The 17839-nt window shown below is 45.0% G+C and overlaps 1 protein-coding gene across 12 annotated transcripts in view; it reads right to left on the reverse strand.

Annotated features, from left to right (window-relative positions):
• The window catches only part of ablim1a (actin binding LIM protein 1a), a 46670-nt gene that overhangs the window by 26971 nt on the left and 1860 nt on the right, over positions 1–17839 (reverse strand). For 4 of the 12 annotated variants that reach the window (XM_084374827.1, XM_084374832.1, XM_084374829.1 and 1 more), the window contains exon 1: positions 14887–15257. The exons of 1 other annotated variant lie outside the window; for it this stretch is intronic. In XM_084374827.1, the coding sequence (XP_084230953.1) occupies positions 14887–14977 (91 nt within the window). In that variant the 5' untranslated portion in view covers positions 14978–15257. Of the gene's footprint in view, positions 1–14886; positions 15259–17839 lie in introns of those variants that run through there. 7 more of the 12 variants (XR_014624190.1, XR_014624191.1, XM_084374830.1 and 4 more) reach the window with 4 other exon arrangements.

Raw genomic sequence — 17839 nt, forward strand, 5'->3', positions numbered from 1 at the left:
GAGCACCTGTGACAGAGACTACGTCACAGCCACGCCAGCAGCTTTGTGAGGCTGCACGTAGGCACAGCTGTGCTTTGGGCTTAATCAGCATGCTAACATGCTCACTATGACACTGCTAGCATGTGGATGTTTAGCAGGTGCAGTCAGTTATGTGAATCTAAGTATCACAATATTAAAGTAATGTAACTTGAGTACTTTTTGATTTTGACCCAATGAATGAGTGTATGAAAAGAAATCAAAGTTCCTGAGGGGAGTGTCGGAGCCAAATTTCGGGGGCAATCCATCCATTAGTTGTCGAGACAAAGCCACGAATATCAACCTCGTGGTGACGCTGGAAAACAAGTGAAGGGGACCACCAAAGTCTTGAGGATCTATCATGTGGGAACCATGAACATCGGTGCTAAGTCTTGTGCCAATCCATAAGCCAGATGCTGACATGTTTCACTGAACACATAAAAACGTTGCCTTGTTGGAGGCACTTGAGGAGAAGTCAGAGGATAAAAGCCAGTAGGCGTGTGTCCACAATTTCATGGTCATCTGTTTGAGATATTTCAGTCCGAACCAAAGTAGTGGTCAGCAGACTAACATTGCTGTCCGTAAAGCCACTATGGTGCCGCAAACACGACTACAAACGGTATTGAAGTATGCTACTTTTGATGGCAAAATGTTCTGGATGCGCTAGATCTTAATCTGGGTAAAGATTTAGACATCACTCTCTTAATGTGATGAATTGTGACAGCCATCATAATCATATAAGACAGAGAAGCTATTATCATCTTGCTTCATCCCTACAAGCCGTATACAGTATTATCTTTAAATCCACGACACGGCAGCCTGTGGCCCTCCTCAGTAAAAAGTTTTGGCGTCGCTGACATAGACGGACATTAATCCAGCACTTCTGTACGGGACGTAAATACTGCTGCAGTGCCGCATTGCACACAGCTTATCAGCTATTCTGAAACCGGCAGATTATTTCACATTCAGGAGCCTTAACTAGCAGGGCAGCCTCTTTCTTTCATCCTCTCATTTCTCTCTCTTTTTCAAACAAAGATACACACACACACACAAACATGCACGCACACACACACACTAAGAATACACATGAAAGGATCTTTGCTCTTTCTGCTCCGCAATGAATCATTAGTCTGCGAGGCTAAAATAAGACACCACCAAAGGCACAGAAATAGCGTCATGACCAATCGATGGTCGACCAAAGAGAGACATTACTCTGGATTATTGATGACTTGGTCTACCTTGCATCCCACTTTTACAGTTGGTGTGGCCGTCTGATATTGGAAGACAGTTTAACTGCGGTGAAATCAGATCACAGAGAGAGTCCAGTGTTCAGAACAATATTTTCTTAATGAGACACTTTGATTCATCCTCTTGGGGCAGTCTGAACTGTCCTATGATTATTCTTATGGGAGCCATTCACAGAACATCAGTCTATTCATAATTTGGATTGAAAAGTGAACTAAGTTGCGTTGTGAAAAAACAGTGGAAGAAGAAGAAGACGGGATAATTGGAGGGAGGGTGGAAGGAATGTGGGTGCAAGGGGTTGGAGGGAGGACGATCTGTCTGCCCGGTGTCTCTGATGTGATTACAGTCAGCAGGACAATGAGTCATCTCTGGGTGAGCCAGACTACTGTGACAGTGGCTCTCAGCAGCTCTGTGTGTGACATCACACCTCCATAGAAAAACACAGGCCATCTGGGTAATTGCACTCTGCAAATACTGTATATACAATCTAACAAAGTCATTTTGAGACTTGTTTTCAGCCTGGAATGACTTTAAGGACAGCTGCAGTTTATTACAAGTTGTTTTGGTTTACTGATTGTTGCCAGTTGCCACAACTACAACTAAGAATGGAAGGTCAAAGGTGAACCAGGAACTTGGCCTATAAATTGCAATGGATGTTTACGCTGGACAGTTTGGGGTGTAATTTTACTATTCCTCATAGTTTTCTCTTTCAAATAAATTTGGCAAACCGGAGTTTATAATAACCTGCCTGAATGTCTGACTGCTTGTGTTTCTTGCTCCGTCTGTTCGGCATGTCTCTACATTCCCAGATCTCTGTAACTAATCTGCTGAGTACAATATTATTATTACTGACGAGAATCATGGTCCAGACTAAACAGATCAGTGATAGCAAGTATATCCTAAGTATATCAAAAACGAGGAGGGACTTGTTCCAGGTATGGTTTCACACTTTTCAATAAACAAAAAAGTTTAAATAGGACAAAACAGGATCAGGAATATAAAATAAGATGCTTTCACAAAATCTTAAACCTGCATTAATTGATTTTTCGGGAGAAGCGGAACAAGGTGTACAGGTAACACTACTACTAACACACGTAGTAGGGTTATTATATAGTGAACATGTCACAAATAATCGCTTAGCGACATTAGCACTCATCTGAACAGTTTGGGAAAAGTTAACTGAAAACTTGACTCGATTACTCATTACATGTTAATAATTCAAAAAGTAATTAGATTACATTAACTAATTATTCAGCAGTAAGAGTAATGTACATACACTGTAAACATTGAAACTTTTAAAACTTCAGGAAACCAGTTACCCTCAGAATAACCAAGTAAAGACTAGTAATTTAAGTTGTACAAGCTAATACGTTTTAACAATTAGTCTACTTTACTACTGAATTTGAAGTAGTTAGTTTCCTCGATAGTTTTTGAGTAAATTCAGACTTTACAGTGCACTGTACGTCATTTGTTGGTTTTCCGTCGTTACTTGGCCTCGCTCACCAAAGGGTGCCTTCGAATCCTCCTTCGCAACACTTTGCATATTTTGCACTGAGCAAGTGTAGGAATAGTAAATCAGAAACTGTTGTCTAACGAGCAGGCGGCCGCACAATTTGAAGAGATTTACTGACCACCCAGCAGCTAGCTTAGCCTCAGTGAGTGTAGACAGTTTTCCACAAGTTTTTCCAACCTCAGCTACGTGCGTCACATGTCCTCTGCCCCTGCATATTCCTGAATGTCAGCGTGGATAAGAAAACATAACATATGAGTAACAACTTTGGAATTACCTCCCATTCCTCCTCTCTTAAAGATTCCACCTCCCATCAACTCAACTGCACCAGTCTGACCCCTGAACACAGAGACACCGAGCTAATAACAACCCTCCCTCACACTCTTGATAAGACATGGCAGCTTAAAAGTATATATATTTTCAAATTATATATATTTTTCATCGTTGATGCCAACAATCTCTCTTTGAGTGTGCTTGTATTGCTATATTTAACATTTCATTGAGCGTTGTGCTGTCAGCAGGGACGGCACATCATGGAAAAGTCAACACTGCTCACGTCATAACTGGCTGACAAAAATCCAAGACAGATGTTTGACTCCCGTGCACGGAGGCTCTAAAAAAAATGAGTTTTGGATGGGACTCTATGTGCGCTGTGTGTTTTTCCAGCTCAACCCCGCCTCTTCCACTGTGAAGCACTGTGTGTTGGCCTCAGCAGCGGGTGAGTGAGACTGTGGAGAAATCAAGCCGAGATGGGCACGCTACATGGTGTTTCATATAAATTAAAGAAGCCAACATATAAAGGGTTTGCTGAAAGGATCAGATTAAAACCATTTATAAGATTTGTTTGGCCATTAAATCCATTAGTGAGACCTCTTTTAAGCAGGGCGCCACACTTGTGACTTTATGTCCACAAAAGCATGACTTGAAGCAATTTCACTTCAATAACGTGGATTTGAAATGAATCCATTAGCGAGTCTTTAGGGGTTCTTGTGATGGCAGCAGAATGACGCTTGATTTGCTAGACTGTATATTATATAATGCTATAAATAAGTAAGCACGCAGTACATGAAGCAACCTCAGCACAGAGCAACTTACTGTGAAATATACAGTAGTACAATTTTTCCGACTGCTGCTCACATTCCTCATTCTGGGCTGGATGTGTTGGCTGTGCTGACAGAGTGATCTGTCCTGCCTCATCACCAGGGGATAAAGTGACTGATATGAGCCTAAACACACAATGAACACACACACACACTCACACACAGACACACACACAGGGTGCTGAGGGAACAATAACCAGCAGAGCATCCCAAAGCCAGGCGCATAGGAAGGGGGCTGCTCTCTCCACCCCTACGTCCCACCCCAACCCCCCACCCATTTAAGCAAAGCCTAGCTGCGTTGGCAATAATAAAGGCTGCAGATGATACTCTGGAGGGAAGTGAAGAGGGCCATCTTGAATCCCCTGAGGACAGATTTTACCGTAACACGTGGCCCAGCCTTGCTGGTAAATAACAATAGAGTGGGGTTATTGACAGAGGGTGCGGGATTTGCTGAGGAAGCTTCAGACTTTGTTGCCTTCATTTCCTACCACGAGCCCCGAGGAGAGCACAGCCAAAGTTGAAGGTTGGAGACGCACAGGGAAGAGGGGAATTCAATTAAACAATAGATGAGAGATGAAAAGAACCAATAAAATATTCAGACGCTTACCGCCTTTGTTACTGTAAGAGTCGCAGACAGAAGAGTTTCCAGCACAGACAGATAGCAGCCCCGAAGTGTGTGAGAGTGTGTGTATAGTGTGTGTGCATGTGCCTTAGTGCGTTTGAGTGTGTTTGTGTTACATGGAGAGGCAAAGGGACAGATGAAGAGAGTGGCACAAGCAGCCATCTCCACTCTTGGCATCCATGCCAACACTTTTTGCCCTCCAGTGTGTCTGCTTTATAGACAACAAAACACACACACACACACACACACACACACACACACACACACACACACACACACACACAAGAACACACTTTCTACTCCAACATCCAACCAATCCAACCAGTTTGGGATGAAATATTCCAATGGGGTCCGACCCATAATGGATATCAAACGGCACCAGATATGCCCACCATGAAATCCCAAAGCGTGATCGGACGTGTGTGTGTGTGTGTGTGTGTGCGTTTGGGGGAGGGTGCGTGGAGCTCTTTATCACCCAGACATAACAAGAAGCCCTTAACCCTCCCCTCCATGAATATGTATGGATGTATTCACCACCTCCCCACCCCTCTGCCCCGCCACCAGCGTCCCAGACAAAGCACTTCAAACGTGGGCACAAATTGCAGGGGGGAACCCTATCGGCCTCCAACAGGCCCCCCAACCTTGAAACACTAACCCTCAGGGACCTGGGTTTGGAATAATGATCTCGTCTGAATGGTTGAACGCCACAGTGTGCAGCGTTTGTTGTTGGGTGGGTACATCATAATAACGGCACGCTGATAAACAGAGAGAGACTTCCAGTCCAGCCACTTATCTGAGAGGAGACAATGGTGGCTTTATGAACTGCAGAAGCCATTGTGTTTGTAGAGCTGATGAAGGCCCTGGCTTTTTGCCTCGGAATGACGGCCCGTTAGGAACCCCACACTCCTCCTGCGTCGCGCTTCCTGTGATAATCAAACCAATTGATGGCAGACGGGGAGGATGTTTGTTGACGGGCACAATGTATGGCCACAGTCTGCGTTTCTCTCATGCGATTCTCGTGTCACTCTTGTTGTTTTAGCCTGTATATTTTAGTTCGGTGGCTGTCTCTCTCCCCCGGCCGAACACTTATCTCATCTGTATATTCTGGTCCTGTGTGCCAGCTGTACAAACAGTGCGCGTCTACGAGAGTGTGTGTTGCATTGATGTCTGCGAAAGGGTTTAGCTCCTCTTTCAGGGGATAGACACTGGCAAGCTTCAAAGATGAGGCACCACTGCAGTTGTCTGCAGCAGCACTCTGCGAAATCACAGCAGGCAGCCACAGGGAGAGGCACATGACATTCGACTTCCATGTCAAGAGAAATGTGTTCAGATTGTGAATGCGGAGAGTTGTTGGAGTTTGCACGAGGCAGGTGACGTATACGTGACGACGATCGTCTCATCTCACGGAGTCAGCGGGGCTTCTTCTTACGCAGTTTAACGCAGAGAGAGAGCATAAATGAAGTTGGGCAAATGTGCACAAGTCTCAGAAGCACGTGTAGATCAAGGTAGAAAAGATGAGACTGCCGTGTGGGTACACATGGCCCAAATAAATTACAAACTATTTCAAGGGTATTCTTAGCTTTGAAAATAGGACGGCCGCCTGCAAGCAGACAAAACGCTAACACTGCAATCCCTTTACTATGATTCATCACTCTGAGCGTACAGTGTGATTCAGTATTTGGTCAGCTGTGCAACCTTCTGTTACAGAGCCCACCTGGCTGCTGACAGGTTGCATGATGAGATCCCTGGAGGATGCGAGGATGAAATCTTAGGTCGCAGAAAGCATTCCCACGAAACGAAAAACTCTAAATGTGGACGAATCCCAAGAGTCAGCGAGTCAAGAGGCGAGGTAGCCGGTTAAGTCGACAGAAAACTTTCAGAGGGATTTTGTGGGAGAAGGAACATGTGGCAGCCAGAGGTTACGGGTGTGCTGCCAGCTCGGGGACTTGATGGCAAAGGCCTTTTTTCTTTGCGGCGAGTGGAATCCACATGAAGGGAACAGCTCCAGAGTCGGACGCCGCCTCCGGCCACCAGTGTGCTGTCGGATACACAAACAAACCTACACACTCCTATCTGTCAAAGAAAATCTGTAAACATGTTTTTTTTTATTTCGGTGATAGAGATATTTTCAGACAAAGCATAAAAATATCACAGTGCCCACACGCAGAACACAAACTCTCCACTGAAACACAGGAGTAATATATCAAGCCCAGACTCTATTAAGGGAGTTGGAGTGAAATGATGACGTGTAATGACCTATTACTGTGATTAATTGCTTTCACATTCAGCTCCATTGTGGAAAAAGGTGATGTAATAGTTTGCTTTGAGTTACATTTATAGATTCAGTTACACGCCTATTATTCAAATATTTGTCCTTCATTTGTCAAAGTGGTCAGAAGAGTCACAAGGCAGAGATTTGTTGCCGTTGCTTCTCTCGAGAATTGAATTTAAACGAGGCCTTTTTTAATATAGAAAATTGCGCCTATGTAGCTGCTTGCTATGAGTCATAATGACAAACAATGGTCAACCTCACGACCGCATGCCGCTGTAAATTGCCGGGAATGTTAATATCTCTGGAACATCAACCCCCCCCATGACTTCACCTAATTCAGCCCACACAGCCGGGCGACCTCGTCTATAGGTGGAAACAATCATCTTTCTCTCTTTTTTAACAGGACGCTATGAATGAGGCCACAGCTGACAACAATGGAGTGTACCTTTCAGATGGTCGCCATGGCAACGGCTGCAGACAGAGCGAGAGAGAGAGAGAGAGAGAGAGAGAGGGAGAGGGAGAGAGGGAGTGCAGGTCCACAGCTCTGCGCAGTGTGGATCCCTACACTGGTGCTCCACTTTCCCTCTCTACATGTTACCTTTCCCCATCAGCCTGCATCAAAAGACGGATCGTTTCAACCCACATCTATCTGCACATGATCGCCCTGAACGTTCTGGATTCGGTGTCAAGCTACAACAAAGCCAGACGCTTTGCTCCAACGTACATTTACACAAAGACTGACGCTGCCAAATTAAAGCCGACTCAGAGCCAAGCATCAGCTGCTGGAGAGTATCGAGAAGGGCGTAGCACGTTCAAACCAGAGAGAACGTGTCGATATGTTGAAGATGCACATTCATACACTGTCATTAGTCATGCTTCTTGCAAGCAACACACACCCACATAAAGAAAATCACGTCCATATCATCGTGACTGTATCGCACATCCACACCCTCTGAAAATGATGAAAAAAATCCAGTCAAACTACGTCTAATTCAGCCAGACACAGCAGTGCAAATACAACTGGACATGCTGCACATCTACACACACACACTGCAGACAGTCACAGCACGACAAGCCAAACAAATCCCCCCTTAAAACACACTCATCACACACACACAGACACACACACACCCTTCTCGGACCATGACCGCTGGAATACCTTTTTCTTTGACCATGACCATTGGAATCCAGGTAAATCAGCACCAGAAAAGGCTCCGGCTATCGATCAGCAGTAACACAGCAGCAGCTGCTACTTCCTTTTTTTAGTCAAGACTGAGGAGCAGAAAAAAACCAGAGCTGAGACACCACAGAGAGAGAGAGAGAGAGAGAGAGAGAGAGAGGTGTAGGCGCTGCTCAGCTCTCCTCCCGAAAACACCGCTACGGCGTGGGGTTTGCCTCCCCGACTGCCTGTTTTCCTCCCATCCCTCTCCTCCTCCCTCTCCTCTGCCCACTCCTCCTCCTCCTCCTCCTCCACCACCACCCCCTCCTCCCTCTCCCGTCCCCTCCTGCTCCCTCACTCAGCCCCTCTGTTGTGTCAGCCGCCTCCTCATTGCAGCAACCAGGTGGCTGCCACTGCTGCTTCTGTGTGACTGTCAGAAACAGTTACAGATCCCCCAAAACAGGCACATACAGTGAAGTCATGATGGAGGGACACATATGTCACAGGTAAACTGGTCAGGCATAAACAGCACCCTATATACTGTATATATAAATAAATCTGTTACATCAGACTCTTCTTCTCTGTGCTTTTCAGTTGTAACATCTTGTCCTTACAGCACATCACTCTGACTTTCCACTGTAAGCTGTGTGCTATGATGTGAGAACTGTGAAGCCCATGAATAAAAAGCTCGACAAACTGATTTTTGACGGGAATAACCCTTTAGCAGATCGCTGTGCTGCATAACACACACCTCAACAAAGGCTTTGTGTCAATACAACGGGGCAGCGGGCGGAGACAAATTACTCTTTTCAGTGCAGCAATTAGCCCGCTGCGCTGAAAAACTGATTCAGTTTCACAAAAGTGTACACAAAAGAGTGTACGTGATAGATGTACAACACAAACATGGACTTAAGGGCCTTAAAATCATGAAAAATAAAGCAACGGAGTCAAAGGACGAATTATTTTGGAAAGTTCATGAGAGTAACTTGAGGTGGTTAGCACCGAGTGCCAGAGTGAATAATTAAAACTTAATAAAAGATGTATTAAACGCACACAGTTCACAAAATGATGCCTCGATGAAAAGCACTTTTTTTATTAAGGTATGATGGGAGGATAATAGGCGTTATCTAATCAGATCCAATTAACACTGTCGACCTGATCATACGCAGCAAAGCCAGGCTCACCTGGAGTGACAGCCTAAGTTGTTAATAATCGCACCCTTTCCAGCAGGCCGTGTTCTGTTTGAGGCCCGCATGTGAGGGCAAGACGGGCCATCTGAGGTCGTAGGTCAGACTTACCGTGATCTCTAGCATGAGCTTTGTATTAATATCTTTAGTGGATCCCCTGGAATCCAATTACAGAGAGCACGGGAGAGCACATTCCTGGCTGGGACTGGTGCTCACACACCAGCTCTTATATCATCTGCTGCTGGAATGACCAGTGACATCTTTACTTTAGAGAATTTGCTCATACTTGTGCCTTAAAAACCTCGCAAAATAACAAGGGTTTACATCTTTAAATGAGTGCACTGTAAAGTGGTCGACGACCTTTGTTCACCACGCCTGGACTTGTTACTACTTAATGCCTGACCTAATCCAACAAATAAAATCCACTTAGATTCAGCCAGACATAGCAGATGACCGACCCGATGTTTGTAGACACTACATGATTGCAGGAGCAACTCAGCCACTTCACACCAGCACCCGGTGAGGACCACACGCCCCTGATCCGTCCGTCCCACACCGGAGAAGCCTCGCTCCGCCTCTCCATGGCTGAAGGGAAGGAATACTTTTGCATCAGCACCACCTCTGTAATTGCTGATGCAGGCAGCCCATTATGCATTCAGAGTGCATTCACACACTGCAGCGTCAACTGTGCCACCTGCTGGATACCCAACGACGTGCATCACTCTGCACAGGGGCGTTTTCTTCTCGTCGGGCAATGGAGGCACGCCAGTGAGGCAAAAATAGTTTCTCCAGCACTCCACCCTTTTTTATTATGGAGGGAGAGACACACGTAACGAGTTTGTGATGACCGAAGATTGGAGTGGGTTTTTTAATAAGACCTGTTTTCCAAATGTTGGTCATCTCGTTCAGGAAATGAGAGGTTTACAGCGTGGCCTCCGAGTGCTTAATGCAACACAAAGATAATAACAGTAATAACTTGAGCTTTTATAGCGCCTTTCAAGGGAACAGAGGATGCTTTACACATGCGGAGGTCCTATTATTCCTGTTATTGTGTCTTCTCATAATACTGTAATGGACCTCATCTTCCCTCTTTTAATAATCTCAGTTAGAGCTGCTGGACATTCATGCTAGACAAGGCTCGCCAAGAGCAACTCCTGAGTACCAAAGCCTATTATCCATGGATGAGAGGTTTCGACCGCTCACCTATGGATGATCCATGTCTGACTGGCCATTAATAACCTGGCTGGGTAACTACACCCTGCACAGCCCGTCATATCCGTGCAGATTAAGCACAGCTACTACACAGCATGTCACTGACAGCAATAAGTGCCATTTCTTTAAGTTCTGCAGCTAGACCGACACGATACTGTAATGCAAGAGGTCACATTTATGGTAAACAACAGTGGTTTGTGTGGATATACTGCACAGTTATCCCTGGGATTAAGGATTGTAGGATGAACTACACACACACACGCACACTCACACATAGACACGCATGCACACACACACACACACACACACAATAACACACAGAGCAAACATGTGTCAACACTCTCAGGATTTGTAGACTCTCAGGCTACTAATCCAGCAGACACAGCATGACAGTTTTTAGAAGCTGGAATCATGTTGAATGTTAACAGCTTGTTATAAAGTTGTTGGCATTTTGGCGTGTTAACAAGTTAGCATGTTAGCCTGTTAACGATTTGTTAACAGCTTGTTAACGACTTGTTAACAGCTTGTTATAAAGTTGTTAACTTGTTTACTGATTGTTAACATGTTAGATTTTAACAAGTTGTTAACATGTTAGATTTTAACAATTTCCTAACATGTTAGATTGTTATCTAGCTGTTAACATGTAAGCTTTTTAACAAGTTGTTAAAAAGCTAACATTTTAACTTGTTAACATGCTAGCTTGTTGCTAGATAACTTGTTATCTAGTATTTACCATGTTAGCTTTTTAACAAGTTGTTAACATGTTAGCTCGTTATCTAGTTGTTAACATGTCAGCTTGTTAACAAGTTGCTGACAATTTAGCTTTTTATAAGTTGTTAACATGTTAGCTTGTTGATGAGTTAACATGTTAGCATGTTAACAAGTTGTTAACATGTTAGCTTATTATGACATCATTAACATGATAAAATATTAATAACCACCATTTCTATTGGAGCGCAAACAGCCCTGCCTTTCTGTCTTTCTGGATGATGAAGCTCTTCACCTGCTTGTTTCTATTTTAAAATGTGTTACAAAACACACAAGAACCTTTTGAAGAGCAATCCTGTGCAACCAGGTTCACTTCTTCAAAGTGTGTTTTCACCTCGGTCACATTAACATTCCTGTGATGTAGCACCGCTGAATACACAGAAACATGTTTTCACTCCAACATTCATTCAACATTTCGACATTTTCCAAACCACATTTCTTCATCTACAATCCAGGAATTTTGGGTTGCGGATTTATTTTTCATTTTTCTTTGAGGTACGATCAATCACTGGGTGACCTCTGGATAACATCACGCGGGGAGAAGAATCAGTGCCACTCATATTCAAAAGCGCTCAGTGGGTGAAAAAACGCAGCATCGACACAGTGTTTCAGCCTTGTTGGGTAGACGCTCGACACTACAGAGGTTTCAGAAAAGGTTAAAGGGGAATAAAATGATGACTGTTGCAAGTCTTACAACACAGTTTTTTACAGATATTGGGTCTCAGAAAAGTTGTCCCAAAAAGAGAATGGAAAAATCAGCCATTGACTGTCACTGTCTGATTGATTTTAGCTCTCTCTGAAGAAATGAAACGGCTAACATAAGCGCTGACCCCTGTGATCTTTGATCTGGGGTCATTTTGCAGAGACAAACCTTCTTCACTTCAACCCAAATATAGAATCTGCTGTCTGCGGCAAACAACCAAAGTACCAAGCGATGATGATTTTACTACTGTGCCTGGCGTGCAGTCAGAGGATACATAAGGACTGGAAATCTCGATTTTGTCCTCATGCCCATGTGGTAATCCTGATGTAAGCCACCATGTCTCTTCCCCATGTACTGTTGCTTGGCAAAATTGCAGCAGGTCTGCCCTTGCATATGGGTTTTGCATTATATAACTATGGAGTGGACGGTGATTAATTTCCGGACTTTTTCAACATTTGACACTTTCTGGCGTCGGGGAGCTATGGTTGCATAACTCGTGCACGGGAGCTCTTGCACATATGCACGGGTCAGATGTGAAAACGGCTCCAGAGAGGTGTAATCACTCGCTGCCATCCAATTAAAACGGAGTAATCCCTGAGCGGCAACTAATCAATTTATTGTCAGACACCTACCCGCAAACAAAATAGAAAGAAGAGCAGCCGAATAGCAATAAACATCAGTGACTTGTGGCACTGACGAACAACTGTTGAGGAGTGAGAGCAGAGAAGGAAATAATACAATTCAATGCAACTTCACATTAAAGTGTCTAAAAGTAGAACAACAACGTTTTTTCATCATTAAAGCTTGGATGGATGGCTGTTATGAGAGATGGGTGAATGAATGTTTCAAATCTTTCCTCCTGTCTTACCTGTCGCCACATCATTCAGCCTCTCACTTAGATAATAGTCATTGGGGTTGAGGTTGGGCACCTGCTCCATATATTGTTTAGGAATGAGGTACAGCACCTCAGCCACATGCCCATCCTCGATGATGGACATGCGCTTCACTGAGCTCTTGCGCTTCACCCGGACGCGGTCGACGCTCTGGCTGCGGCTGGAGCTGCACAGCTTCCCCAGGCTGTTGAGATTGGGCAGGGTGGGCATGATTGCGCCCTGGTCCCCTTCGACTCTCCCGCAGATAAGGGTGAAACACTGCAGGTAGACGTTGGCCAGGGTCGGGCTCAGACCCGCTCTAAAATCCAGTCGCCTCCGGACATCAAGAGCGCGGGGTGTTCGTAGAGGCACGAAACGGAAACCAGGGAGCCAGGAGAGCTTGATGGGCGACCGCACGGCAGCTCATCATAAAATCATCCAGTGAGGAAACTCCTCTGGTTAGGTTCCCTCCACCTGTCACTTCAGACCTGCGCTGGATGGAGTGCTGACACCCACCTTGTGGTGGAGATGCCAGACAAGAGGCGGCAGGTATGACAAAGCAGTCTGCTGCAGGTAGAGCCGAGTGAGAAACAGTGAAAGAAGCTTACACTATGAGTGTCTTCAGCCCAAACCAGCCTGGTGCCTTAAGCAGCTTAGGGCTGACGTCGAGCCTATGATTATCTTCTGGGTGGGGTTAGGTAGCTCTACATCAGGTTGGCCCAGTGCATGGTGGGAGTCTCTCTATACCTGATGGGACCTAATGCATCCAAATGTTTCCTCTGCTTATTAACATCTGTCCGATGAAGAGCTGAGATTCTGGTAAACATGTTGTTTGGGTTGAAACATGTTTTGATTTGGCGAGTTATTAATCATTAAGCATTTCAGATGCATCGCGACTCCATTATGCTTAGAAAGTGCTGTTGTCCAACTGTACTTTGCACTGAGTTGATGTACAGTAAGATCAAACGGATGCATATGAGTAAGCAGCATCCCAGTGATCCAACACATACTTTCAGGGTAGATTGCCTTGGGAGTCTGCCAGTCCTTTACAAGGTCAACAACCAGCAAGGTCGCTCCTGCAGCCAACAATGCACAAACCCACTGTTAATCATCAGCAGGATCCTTCACAACACTGCGACTAAATCGGCGGTGAAGCGGAAACGCCAGCAGTGGCTCCTCTTTATCCGGTGACATCGTCTGGTAAAGGATTTTGGAAGATTTAACTTGGTAAGGAGGAATGTTCTGAGTTTGTAATCTTCAAACCATCTGACGACGGGACGAGTTTGTTCCAAAAAAGATTTCTTGAGAAATTAACATCTAGCTATTGAGTTATTACAAGCAGATGTGTTCACCTTCCTGGGGAATATGAGTTGAGTATGAGGTAAATTTTGAGTCACTGACACGTCCTGGTGGGAGGGAGTGATGATGAAGAGTGTGACTGTGAGCAAATCCCACAAAAAAACACCAAAATAACAACACAGCGATGACATGTTTTAACGGGAAACCATAACACAACAGGACTGTCTCCTGCATGCACACAGAGAAACAGAGTAACCTTCCGTGACACCTAACATTCATCAGACAGATAAGGCTAATCACAGCTATCTTCTTCCTCCCACCAAATGAAATTAATCAGAGATATGTAGCAATGAAGAAAAGCACAGCAGACAATGACAAAGCACAAAATATCCTTCCAGTCTGGAGACATCGGGCTCGGCCTGCACTTCAAATTTAATGATTTTCCTCTTTGTCTGCGAGGGTGCACAGGAGCAGGATGTCTGGCTGAGTTAACTACTATTTACATCAATACAGATTTAAACTTATTTGACTTCGTTCAGCTTCCGCTCGCAAGCGCACCTTCGTCTCCAGCTAGGAAATCTGGAGTTTCATCGCAGGGAAAGAGGCAAAAAAGCACGAGACATGCACTCTTTACTCCCACACATGCAGACACATGGACCTGAGACAAACTGAGGACATGCTATCCTGCTGCAGCGAAGGCACTGCCCTCCGATTGTCATCCGCTGTGTGGTGGCTTTGACACGACTGCCCACACACTCGCAAAGCAACACATACATGCTCAGACAGCGAGGCTGCCGTCCCTGCGCGACAAGAAATCAGCACCGCCGCACAGAATACATTCCAGATCACAGCTTCTTCCATTACTGCAACAGAAACACACACACACACACCCCCTCCCTCCTCCTCTCCGTCTCTTTCTTACCATCCAGTCCGAAGCAGGAGGTGATTTTTTGGGCGTAGTTGCAGAGCCCATCGTAGCCGGGCTTCTGCCACGCTGCATCCCTCTCCCCCATCTCTACACACTCCCACACACACCGTCCCGTCCGGCAGCGCCTTTACTCCTTCCCCTTGCTCATCAATTATTCAGGCTTTTGCCAGGACACATGCATGCGCGCGCACACCAACCCCCATATTCGCACGTACAATACAGCAACACACATACAGAGGAGGGAGAAAAGTGCTGATGCAGAGGGTCGTGCTGTTGGAGCATGAGCAGCCCTCTCCAGTGGTCGGAGAAGGAGGAGGCATCAGATTAGGTTACTGCAGCATGGAGCCGTGCCTCCTTTTCTCATCCGCCATTGATCATCCAGATTACACTGCAGTGTAACAGGTACGCCGTGCAGGATGTGCTTACCCTCCTCCAGGAACGGGAGGGGCGGGGAAGGAGTTCAGAGCAGGACAGAGCTGGAAGATGCAGCAGGTATCCGGGGAGGAATTTCCTTTGCTACCAGTCACGTAAAGTTATCCAGACATGTGGAATTACTTTCAGATGTGATTACTGGAAAAGTCTAGTCTGTTGAAGATGTGAATAAAACAGGCAGACATTAGGGCCGGGCAAAATATCAATATTATATCATTATCGTGATAAGTGTCGTGTTTTCCTGGTAGGAAAGGCTGCATTACAGTAAAGTGATGTCATTTTATCAGCTTACCAGACGTTTTAATACTTGTCTTAACTCACTTAGTCATTATATTCACATTACTGATGAATATTTAATTGTGTTAATATTTTGTGAAAGTACCAATAGTCATCCCTACAATATTATCGCAAAATATTGACATCAAGTTGTTTGGTATATATTGGTATTGGTTTATGAAGTGCTTTTAGGGAGATTTCAAAATATAGAGATATATATTATATATAGCTTATAAATACTGTATTATTATATTAAGGCCCTATCGCCCAGCCCTAGCTGACATAACTCTTAATGACTTGATCAGTGTTTCCTGCACATTAATTTATTTGTGGCGGTCCGCCACAAAATCAACATTGGCCGCCACATATTGATTTTCTGTTTTTGAAGCTGGGTGCCCGTTCTCACTCACTCAGGACAGCGCATCAGTGAATAGCATGATGTTATGTACTACCGATACAATGGCGGTGTGGTTTTTAGACCGCCGGTAAAACCAACGAAGAAGAGGAGGAGGACTATTTAACGCAGTTGGCTTGACCATAACTTCCTCTGCAAAGAAGACGGCTGGCCTCATCATCAAGATCAAGCCCCCACAAAGAGCGCCAGGCCTTGAAGCCAGTTTTTGTCTTGGCCAAGCCGTGTAATTACATCGTCATGTGATGCACTGGGGACTTTTTCCCAAAAGCTAACATTGTGAAAGATGCATCGGTAAAATCGTAATAAACGCCTCACAACCCCCGCGAAATGAGTCGCTTTACTGTCAGAATTTGAGCAATTCGGTCCAAACAATTTGGAAAGTCTGGAAGAGCCGCCCGATTAAATTATTTTATCCTCATTCAAGGTAGCTTGCCGCTAAACTCGCCACAATTAAAGTCTGATTCTGTGGGAATCACGGTACATAGTGCAGAAACAAGTGATGGGGGGCAGAGACACCATTCACCTCATCACAAGACACTTTACCAAGCTGTTACTTTAAGGTTAAAAGATCCATAATGTTGCTTTAATAATAATATTCTGCTTTTTTCCAATATGCAGTTAATAAATAACTGGTAATATCTTCAATACATTTCCAGGAAACTTCCAACTGGATTCTGCTGAACATCTGCTGATCAGTGCATTTTAATTTCCATCTGGTTTTCGGCCGAGCTTCTGCAGGTCTGTAGATTTAAGTACTTTTCTAACCATTTACATTCTCACCAATTTCTCTAATTTCAGAAGATCAGTCAAACTGCAACAACTCACTTTGATTAAGTGGCCTGCTGAGGGGGAGGAAAGACGGATAGCTGGAGATTAAAATGGCGTGATCAGTGAAGTAAAGCAGAAACTAGTTGGAAGACCCCGTAACTCTGCAATGACCCTTTAATCTCTGATGATGTTGTGTCTTTTTCTATTTGTTCGTAATGTGCTGTTTCCTTTTACGATGTGTTGCTGAGTTTTAGTTGAAAACCTAAAATACATCAATTCAGCCCACTTTACTTTACTACAACGGCTTCAAATGGTCCATCAAATCAGATAAAGTAATATGACCTTCACGCCCGCCCAGGAGGAGCAGAAAACTGAAAACTGAATGAACATCGGCCCACACACGTGAGAGCGCTGCCGTCCAACACGTTGTTTTAAGACTCTGCGGTGGAGCTGAGATAAACGGCTCAAATGGACCAAGATGAACAATAAATTCTCCCACACATGAGCAGCCAACCTACACAGCAAAGGACCAATGGTAGCAGAACAGCAAACTCTAAAAATAACGGAGGGATTAGGCTAAATGGCATGACTGTGACAGGTTTCAGGTGATTTCCCAGACCAGGAGGGAGAATGTGCTGCAGATGGAGGAAATCTGATAAGATTGCTCGTCCTCCCTCAAATGCCACTGCAGAGGTGACCTTGAACAATGCACTTAACCCCCTGTTGCTCTGGCTGAACCACGACGAGCTCACAGGTAGGACTGATGTGAAAGCATTGCTTGAAATAATACAGTTTGTGCTCCGACAACATCCCCAGGATAATGGTTTTATTAAAAAAACAAAACAGAGGACAGCAGCACAGGAAATCTGATGACACTAAAGGTCCAAGTAGAGCGGTCTGCCCGCAAGGGTGTAGCACAAGGTGGGGTGGCTAATGGAAGGACATCACTACCAAGGTAAAGAGCTGATGGCCTTGTGCTGATCGCAGGGATGGGGGGTGGGGGGCAGGCGACTGCAAGACTGAGAGCACAGTAATGGCTGATGCTCGCCGGACAGC

The sequence above is a fragment of the Pagrus pagrus genome (assembly GCF_965226575.1).
Source record: "Pagrus pagrus genome assembly, chromosome: 15".
Lineage (NCBI taxonomy): Eukaryota > Metazoa > Chordata > Actinopteri > Spariformes > Sparidae > Pagrus > Pagrus pagrus.